The sequence below is a fragment of the Thermobia domestica genome, chromosome 3 (genome assembly GCF_964235325.1).
Source record: "Thermobia domestica chromosome 3, izTheDome1.hap1.1, whole genome shotgun sequence".
Taxonomy (NCBI): domain Eukaryota; kingdom Metazoa; phylum Arthropoda; class Insecta; order Zygentoma; family Lepismatidae; genus Thermobia; species Thermobia domestica.
Window position 1 is genome coordinate 339,993,165 of NC_137456.1, and position 10,014 is coordinate 340,003,178.

General features: G+C 34.3%; 1 protein-coding gene across 2 annotated transcripts in view; it reads right to left on the reverse strand.

The window, feature by feature from the left end:
- The window catches only part of LOC145681256 (uncharacterized), a 30,432-nt gene extending 21,529 nt beyond the window's left edge, over positions 1–8,903 (reverse strand). Inside the window, exon 1 of one of the 2 annotated variants that reach the window (XM_081752825.1) lies at positions 8,272–8,903. In XM_081752825.1, coding sequence (XP_081608951.1) covers positions 8,272–8,633 — 362 coding nt within the window. In that variant the 5' untranslated portion in view covers positions 8,634–8,903. The remainder of the gene's footprint in view (positions 1–8,271) is intronic. The other variant, XM_081752824.1, reaches the window with a different exon arrangement.
- Between the last annotated feature and the right edge of the window lie 1,111 nt (positions 8,904–10,014).

Sequence of the window (10,014 nt, forward strand, 5' to 3'; positions counted from 1 at the left end):
TTTTTTCTGAATCAGTTTACCGATAAAATAAAAAATGTTTTATGAAAAAAATGAAACTAAATTTTTGGTTTCAGAACTTTTTTTTCGTGTACGAAATAAAAAATTTTGTGTACAAAATAAAATTCTGTTTCAGAAAATTTTTTGTGTACGAAAAAAACAACTGATTCAGAAAATTTTTGTGTACGAAAAAAAATGTTTTCAGAAAATATTTTGTGTACGAAAACAAAATTTTGTTTCAGAAATTTTTTGTGTACAAAACAAAACTGTTTCAGAAAAAAAATTATGTACAAACAAAATTCTGTTTAGGAAAAAAAATTTATGTACAAACAAAATTCTGTTTCAGAAAAAAAATTTGTGTGCAAAACAAAAATCAGTTTTCGTCACGAAACTGCTCCGACTAAATGAATCGATTCATTCTGATAGTGTTGGCAACACTGGAAAATCTCGCTAAGTATCGCTCAGGCACTGAGTTACAGCGAACACAACTAGATTCGAACCAACAACCTTAAACGTCTGATTCATCTCTAAATACAGCCAACTAAACAATAAGATTATGTGTATACGTTTTAATGCCAGTGCTTAGCACTGAGTCAGCAAGGTTTTCTTCAAGGTCAAAGTTGTACACGAAGTAAAAAAAATGACAACACAGATCTTCTATCTTTCTATATGAAACATAAACCTAGTGTAAACTGCTCGCACTGAAATGTGTAATGTAACATAATCTGTTTAAATCTGCTCGTCTTCTTTTCATACGCGAAACTGTTCGCACTGAATGGAGTACGGCGGCTCAGCGCTTGTCTCTAGCGAGTGAGGTTCCTGCTTCAATCCACAACGAAGTAAGTTCATGTTTCCTCCTATCATTTTTCATAATCGTTTCAAGGGGACGTTAAACTCAACATTTCCTGAAAATAGCACCAAGAATCGAACTCGGGACGATTCCAAGGTATCCATGTTCACCCCTAAAGCGGAACAAAATGGCCTCTAAAAAGAACGAGGTGGACCACCCAAATTTGTAGTAATATATATTAGGGTCCAGTACTATGATACCAAATGTTTAAATTTGGCAATTTCTAAAACTTAAGGGGCGGGCCAAGGTACCATTCCCAAAAATTTTCAAGGGGAGTGCACAAATGTACTTATGTTTCATAATAGGGAATGGACTCCTATACATGGCCATATAACCATATAAGGTAACAGGATCTCAACCAAGGAAATAAATTAGGTCAAAACCAAACACGTGGTACAACGTATTGCTTACGTTTATATTTTGGCAATTTTATACACCTAAAAGGGGAACGAAATAGACAACCGAAATTTATAGTGATCTATATTAGGGTTCTATACTATTATACCAAAATGTTTAAATTGGGCAATTTCCAAAATTTAAGGGATGGGCCAAGGCACCCCTGCCAAATTTTTAAAGGGGTGCACAAATGTACCTATGTCTTACAATAGGAAATAAACACCTGTATACACCCATATAACTATATAAGGTAATAGGACCTCATCCAAGGGAATAAAATGAGCCAAAAACCAAACATGTGGTTGTACTAAAATTTGGCAATTTTGTACACCTGAAAGGGAACGAAGTGGACCACCCAAATTTATAGTAATACATACTAGGGTTCTAAACTATTGTACCAAAATGTTTAAATTGGGCAATTTCCAAAATTGAAGGGGTGGGCCAAGGTACACCTCCCAAAATTTTAAAGGGGTGCACCAATATACCCATGTCTTATGAAAGGTAATGAACCCCTGTATATGCACATATAACCATATAGGATAATAATACCCCATCAAAGGGGATAAATTAGGTCAAAAACCTCCGAAATTTAAATTTTTTGGCAATTTTTTACCCATGAAAGGAAACGACATAGACCCCAATACTAATAGAGGTACATACTATGGTCCTAGGCTATCACACCAAATTTTTAGATTTGGCAATTTCCAAAATTTAAGGGGGGGATCCTATGTACCCCTGCCAAATTCTAGAGGGGGTGGTCCTAAGTACCCCTAGGTCATTGACCTGGGCCAGGGACCATAGGTCCTGGGGTGGTCCTATGTACCCCATGCCAAAATTAAGGGGTGGGCCATGGTACCCCTAGGACACTGACCCCGGCCAGGGACCATGGGTCCTGAGGCAGGGACCCAGGGGCCAAAAAGTGTCCTAAAGTGGGGCCAATACTACTACGAACTAAACTCTCTTTGTAACTTGTAGCTAGGCACATATTAACATTTTTCTCACATCCGGAAAGATAAAGCTCGAAATTTACTACACATATCTCATAAAAATTACAAGATAAAAAATCATACATTTCGCACTTTGAAGTTGAATCGTTCCGTTTAAAAACTACAACTCCAGAAACCGTTACCAATCATTCTATTTGAAATGTTATCGAACTTCGAATTTGTAATGGTAGATTTTGTTTCTCAATGCAAAGGATATAATTTGAAATTTTCTTGTATCTACTGCCTCAGTAAAAAATAATAATAATAATAATAATAATTTTATGCAATCTAATGTAGAAATGTCATCAGATACCAGCAACGAAAATCTTTTCTTCTTCTATTTTCCATTTATTCTAAATTTTGACCTGTTATTTATGTCAATATGAAAAAACTATCATAGAAGTGTTTCATTTTAAATAATCATATTGAAATTTCAACAATGAAAAAAATTGAGTTGTTTTTCTTTTTAAAATTTGGAAAAGTGTACGGAGGCATAGGTACGAGGCATGAAAAAATTACCAATAGTTCTATTAGATACACGCCTTCAATTTTGAACGATTAATGGCGGATATTCTCTTTTAATATAGGGTACAATTTGAAATCACGTCAATTTTGTTAGACCAATGTAATGGGTTAATATCTTTTCTAGAATCTATAAAAGTGTAAATATCGACCTAGATATGTCACGAACTATTTCCTAGCTTTTCCCCCTTGAAACGGGTTTCGAAACATTACGGATCATTGGCGTCATTGTCAATTTTAAAGAAGAAGATTATTTCTTAGGTTTGTTCTTCATATCAGTAAAAAAAAAATTGCATGCTGTGATTTCCTCAAATACTCAACGAGTATGATTATCAATATACATTTTGCAATTATATTTCTTGTGTGCTTTGTCAAAAAATAATTTAAAATAAATAATTCTTATTGCATTTGGTTAGCTAAAAATTGCTTTGTGAACGGCATTAACTTCTATTTCATCATTTCCAGTTGAAACACCAGCAGCTGCATGAAAATAATTTTAAAGATACTGACAAAAATAAACACAGAAGAGTATTATTTTTGCGTTATCCGTGCCTCATCCGGTAAAATTACAATTCACTATTAATAATAACAATAATGAATATTATTATATTTATTATTATTATGAATGAGCAAAATTGATATCAATGTGCAAATTGGGATTGTTCTTGACTTACTTCCGGTTTAGTTACTGAATCTATCACCAATTAGTTTTGTGACCGCCAAGACAATGGATTAGATACTGACAGCAGCCCTTTTCGATTGTTCTCATATCTTCCCCCATTCCAAACCCTAGGGGGTCTCTCACCTAGATAGTACTTTTCACCTGGTTTGTAAGTTACATGTGTATTTCAACTCATTGATTGAAATCAGACTACGAACCGAGTTCCATGTTTGACACATGATTGATTAGTTTATATATATTTATATATATAAGTGGGAGTGTGTGTAAATTTTGAACCAACCGTATTTCGTTGATGTTTCCTTCTCTCCAGTTCAAGTTTACAACCAAACGTTTATAAAAAGGCTGCGATTTCTTCCAAACTATGATGTTCTTGATACAACTACTTTAAACTATCGAACTCTACTAAAACTCTACTCTGTGAATTTCTACACCAGAGGAATCAACACGCAAGCATTCATTTTTTACAGATTTACTGTAAAATCCACAGAATTATAAACAACATGTAAAAAATTCGGGCAAGCTTTTACTTTGACCCGGACAGTGCAACCGATTTCTCTTACCCGGTTCCCGAAGCAGTTTAGGAATTACATTCCAGTCGCTCCGACCGATCGTGACGTAACGCCGTGTGGTATTATCATGGTGGCAAAAGTGCAATGAAATTACACCTACGTGGCTTCTAACTCCCTTCTAACGCTCAGCTGATTCGTACGGAAATAGGTAACTTTTTTCGTTAATCGTTTAGGTACCATTGTTCCCTTTTCGAAGCAGGAAATTTTCAGTGTTCTAGCGTTGTATATTTTCTATATTTCTGGTCTAACATTGAGTGGTATTATAAACGAATGAATGGTTAATTGTTTTATTTGCTTTAATTTCACAAAAATGTATATTAAATAATTTATTTCGATTTTTTTACAATTGATGTTTTCGTGCTTTTTACAAGAGGTTGTATTACTGAGTGCTTACGACGTAATATAGAAGTTGGTAAGACTTTCTGTGGACAGTTGAGAGTTCAGTGTTTGTGCTTTTTATTAGGGTGAGAACGTGCGTCTGAGACGATCGTTTCTTATTGCGGAAATGATATATTTTAATGTTCAGATTTGGGAACATTGGTACGTAGCGAGTTAGTTTGAATATTTGTTGTCTAAAATCGCGAAATGGCAAGGTAATTTTTTACGCTGGATGAAATAGTAGGCACTTTGAACACTTTGTGTGTTTCTGATCATGAGCAAACGAATATTTACATTCTCCCTCCAGATTGAACAGATGACATTTCAAACGAGGAGCATATAAATGAAGACGAATTAGTTCCTGTCATGCGTAAGGACGTATGTGGTGAGTTGACAGAGGCAGTGAATAATGACATCTATGACGAAAATGAGCTCGAAAATATACCATAAACATGATCATCTAAAAAAGGAAGGGAAACAGTGTGTGCCTAAGTGCAAACATGTTGCGAAAATTAGCCTCAATCCCATTTCTTGTTCACCAGAAAAACTTGTGGTTTCTCATCCTAATCTTGACGGTAGTTCTCCGATAGATATTTTCTTCAAGATCTTGCCTCCATCATACACTGAGCACCTTGTTCAAATGTGTAATTTGTACGCACAGCAGAAGTGAGCTCCACACATAAAAGTATCATATGAACAGTTACAATTTTTTGATTTATTACTTCTCAGTGGGTATCATATTCTCCTTCTGCGAAGTCCTATTGGAGTACAGCAGACGACCTGTGCATACCGAATGTGTCATCCGTAAGGCCAGGAGCCCGTTTCGAACAAAAAATATTACCATATTGTTGACAATTCTAACTTAGCAAGAGGTGACAAATTTGGGAAAATAAGACCTATATACGATGAGCTACAGAAGAACTTGCAGTAGTTTGATATCTTTCACCAATCTTTGAGCATTGATAAAAGCATAGTTTCGTACTATGGGCATCACATCTGCAAACTGTTTATTAGTAGTAAACCACTCCGTTTTGGTTACAAAATATGGTTTTTAGGTTCTTCTGACGGTTATCCATATGCAATGGACCTCTATGGTGTAAACGAAAATAGTACTGATAACGTTACTGAGGATATCCCATTAGAACGAGTTATTCGTAGTCTCACATCAATCATAGAAAATAATGCCCAGCACGAAGTCTTTTTCTATAATTTCTTCACAATTTATGATGTTCTTTTAGAATTAGAAAGAAAAGGCAATCGAGCAACAAAACAGTAAGAGATAATCGTGTTCAACAATGTCCTGTGACTCCACAGAAAAACTTGCTAAGGACGAAAAAGGAAAGTTTGACGTCAAAAGTGATGGTAATGTGTGCTTTGTAAGGTGGAATTAGAGTGCGGTTGTAACTGTTGGTTCAAACTGTTTTACAAACTTGCCAGTAGAATCAGTGAGGAGATACTCTCGTGTACATAAAATAAAGGTTCCAATTAGTCGACTATTCGTTATTCAAAAGTACAATGAAGGAATGGGAGGACTTGACGTTATGAATCGTCTTCTTGCATCATACAGACCCAAACTCAGATCTAAGAAACGGAGGTGGAATCTTTTCAATAATGCGCTCAATTTAGCAGTTGATTCTTCTTGGAAATTGCATTGCGAATTTAACACAATGAACTCACACATCTAGTTTTTGAGGGAAGTTACCATGTGTCTTCTTCGCATTGGAAACATGACATCAATTAGGCCAGGTCCAAGATCGTATATCCCTATCGAAGCTCGAAACTCTGACACGCATTACATTGTAGATGCATTACAAGAACGATGAGTAGTGTGCAAATCTTATACAAGAAAAATGTGTTTTCTGTGTCAAGAGAGATTACACTAGAAGTGTTCTACAAAGTACCATGGGTTGTAAGCATCTTTTCAAAGACGTGAAAAAAGACTGTTAGTTTATGCTCAGCAAAATTCATGACCAGTATCGAATTTGAAACACTTTTTTTGCTATTATAAGTTTTTCAATTTCCTAAAAATTGTTATATAGTTTATAAATATTGTTATATAGTTATATAGTTTATAAAAATACTAATAAATACAGGTACATATACTAAGAGTAAGTGAATTGTAAGAATAGTAAAAATATATCTAAAATAAAAGCTTGTAGGTATTCAAGTGTACTCATACGTAAAAACGTCGAGCCCTCCAATATATATTTACCCTCATATCTACCACAAATGTAACAAGAGAAGAAATGCTAGACATATTTGAATTTGCCCCGTGTATAAACAATGTCTTATTTTACTTCTAAGTATTAATATATGTAACGTGTAGGGAAGATAAACAAATCGTATTTCGTATATATATATATATATATATATATATATATATATATATATATATATGCGTGACTTTGCGTAATGAAGTCATAGAAACGTGGGCTGTATGAAATTCATTAATGTAATTAATTAATTAAATAATTAGAGAAAGTGTTGTGAAAGTAAAACTAAGACGTTAATTCTGCAAACGCGAGGTACCAATGAACCCAAACGGTTAGTGAATTTGCGTGTGAAAAATATATACCACGTGAAAGCTCCAAAGGCACAAACAGTTCCAAGAACTGACTGAGGCGGAAACAGTTCCAGGAAGTGACTGAACCCATAAGAACCGATTGAAGTCATTGCCCGAGCCAAAGTAAAATCTTGACCCAATTCGAAATAATATTTTAACAGACTAGTACATAGATATCGTAAATATCTTGTATTCTTACTTCTAAGATACCTACCTTCATAAAAATAAATTAATCATGATCGAATCTGTTATACGCGGATTCACACACAAAGAAGCTATTAACCATTGTAAATGAAATGAAGTATAAATGTAATTGTCGCGGTACTAGAGAAATATCCGAGACTTAAGGGATCAAGATATTTGCAAAATTTACGTTAGTAATGTATTATATTGGAACACAAATATGGAAGCAATGGCAACATATTGGAATGTTTCATATAACATCTTTACTAACGTACAAAATCAGCATGAAAAATAATACACTTTATGCCATATAGTGTGTTTCGTCCTATGCTTGTTTACATGTATATTGACCTTTTGTAACGCGCCTGTTCCCTACGCAACACTTCGCTCCTTCTCCGGCCAACATGCTGCGGTCCTGCCCTGAATTACATAGCCATACTTCTTTGTAGTGGCAAGCCAGCACAATTTGATTCGTGTCTTTTACATAATAATTCTTATTGTATACGTACACTAAAGTGCTGATGTGAAACTATATGGATGAGTGCAACTCCGTCCCCCAAAAATGATTTTGAAAATAAAAACAGCCGACTTTCAGCAAATGAAGTAATATATGCATTGAATTTATGTATAGGTTTTTCAATAAATATCCACCTTTTTTTAGTTAGACTTATGTTTTATTAATGGCTTTGGAAGACCTTCGGATAAGTGGCGTATTCGAGATAACTTGGGGATAAAGTTACAAACATCTATACGTTTGGTCCGGTGTAAAAAAATCACGGTAGTATTTCGGAAATTTTCTGATCCCATTCAGCCACGGAGGTTTTTTCTTAAACAAGCCTCTATATATGGAACACCATCGCAAAGTACCCATATCAAAAATATCTACAAGAATTGGTTTGAAATGTGTATTCATTTTTAGGTAATGATTCCTTCATTAAGATGGGTGCACTCAATTGTGTTTCTGGGTACAACTAGTCTATGTGTGCCGCGCCACTTCCAAACTGTTGATTATTAATTGATGTTAGACGTAGGCCTACCTCCCGTAACTATTTCTCGAAAAGTATTCCTTACAACTATAAAATTTTGTACTCATGTAACTGTATTATCAAACTGAACCAGTTATTGTATATAAAATTTAACATTACCTTTCTGTCCCAACTGAATTTGAACTACTTGCAGTTAATTGTTTGTAGTCATCACAGTAAGAAGCGCAAGTCTCTTCAACCTCTACTTTTCTTAGTGTTTCTATATTATTTTGACAGGCAGGATCTTTTACTGCAAATTCAGATTTCATCATACCAATGTTTAATTTGACATCCGAAGAATACATAGCGACATCTTTCTCTCTTGTTTGCTCCCCTTCGGTTGAAGATAATATTAATTCTTTGCTGTCAGTTATCATTTCGTATGTCCATCCTTTCCCTTCGAGTGGATCTTCCTGAGGAAAACCATAATCATTTTCTTCTTTGTACAAAAATTCCAACTTAACAGATTCTTCACCAGCCATTATTGCTACAAATTTAATACGAACTTGCAACTATGCTTGATACTTCCATTTTATTTTATGGTGCATGTGTTAATGAAATGGCTTACAAGAACGTTCATAGAAGCAATTTTATACTTGCAATCAAACATGCAATCACATCTTTAAAAATTACAGACTAATTACTCCAGATTTGCCAGGTCCCTAACTCGAGAAGTCACTACTGGGCCGCCAAAATTCCGCCCCGTTCCGCTACCCTTACTGAAATTCCGCTATTTTTCACTGCATTATAAAATTAAACATAAATGGTAAAAAAAAAAAAAAAAAAAAAAAAAAAAAAAAAAAAAAAAAAAAAAAGAACGCTGTTAACAAAAGTGCAAAATATTTCACATATTAATAATAGGACTAAATTCGTGTATATAAGATCTGCTGTCACCTGTCTTTTCTCAGTGTTTGTATCTGATGAAGAGGATGTTGGGTCCTTGAAACTGTAACACATTGTAAGTATAGTTTTTAATATATTTCATTCTGCTCTGGTCAGAACTGTGTTTTATTTGTTACTCTACGTTTGAAGAACTTCGTTGTTTGTTTCCCAAAGCTTCTATCAGTGTTGGTAAGTTTCCCTTAGAAAATTTCCCTTTCCTGACAAAATTTTTCCTAGTTGTTGAGTGCCTAATTACTATGACCGAAATCATGTGATATGATTAATTTTAGCTATACTAATGGAAATATCGACTAAAGTCGTTTCATTTATTTCTTGCTTATACTCTTTTACTTTTTTTTTTTTTTTTTTTACAAGAATGCAAGTATATCCAGCCAACAATATGTGCAAATTACTCTAATGTACCGTAAGACGTGGTTACTTTGCACATCATGGATTACTTTGAACAAAATATGAAAAGAGTTCCACAGTCCTCTGTCGGCAAAACCATGAACAGAAATGTGGAAGTATCAACTGCAACGTAAGATAGAACATCTAACTTTATTTTGGCTATAATGTCGAGGGTTAACATCAGTTCTAATTACTGAAAGTGTTCATTTTTGTAGAGGTATGGGAACCAGCATCAAAGTGAGTGAAAAGTGACAGTGCAAAATTGCGGAAACTAACGATGTAGTGAAATACCACCGGTAACCCGCGAGTACTGCGCCTTCCGCGATTGTAATAATAATAATTGGGCCAAGTGTTAAATTTTATTCTCATATTCAGTTATTCAAATTAAAGTGCCAAAATGTAATACAATATGTGTTTGTGCAGTTTTAGTGTTGTTTATTAAAGTGAAAAGTGAAATCTTGCATATCCTTTACCAAAATATTATCAAATGGTATAAATTTATATTTTCTAGTTTAAGAAATAACCTAATTTTCTTTCCTTTCCTGCATAAATAACTAATGCCTATGCAACATA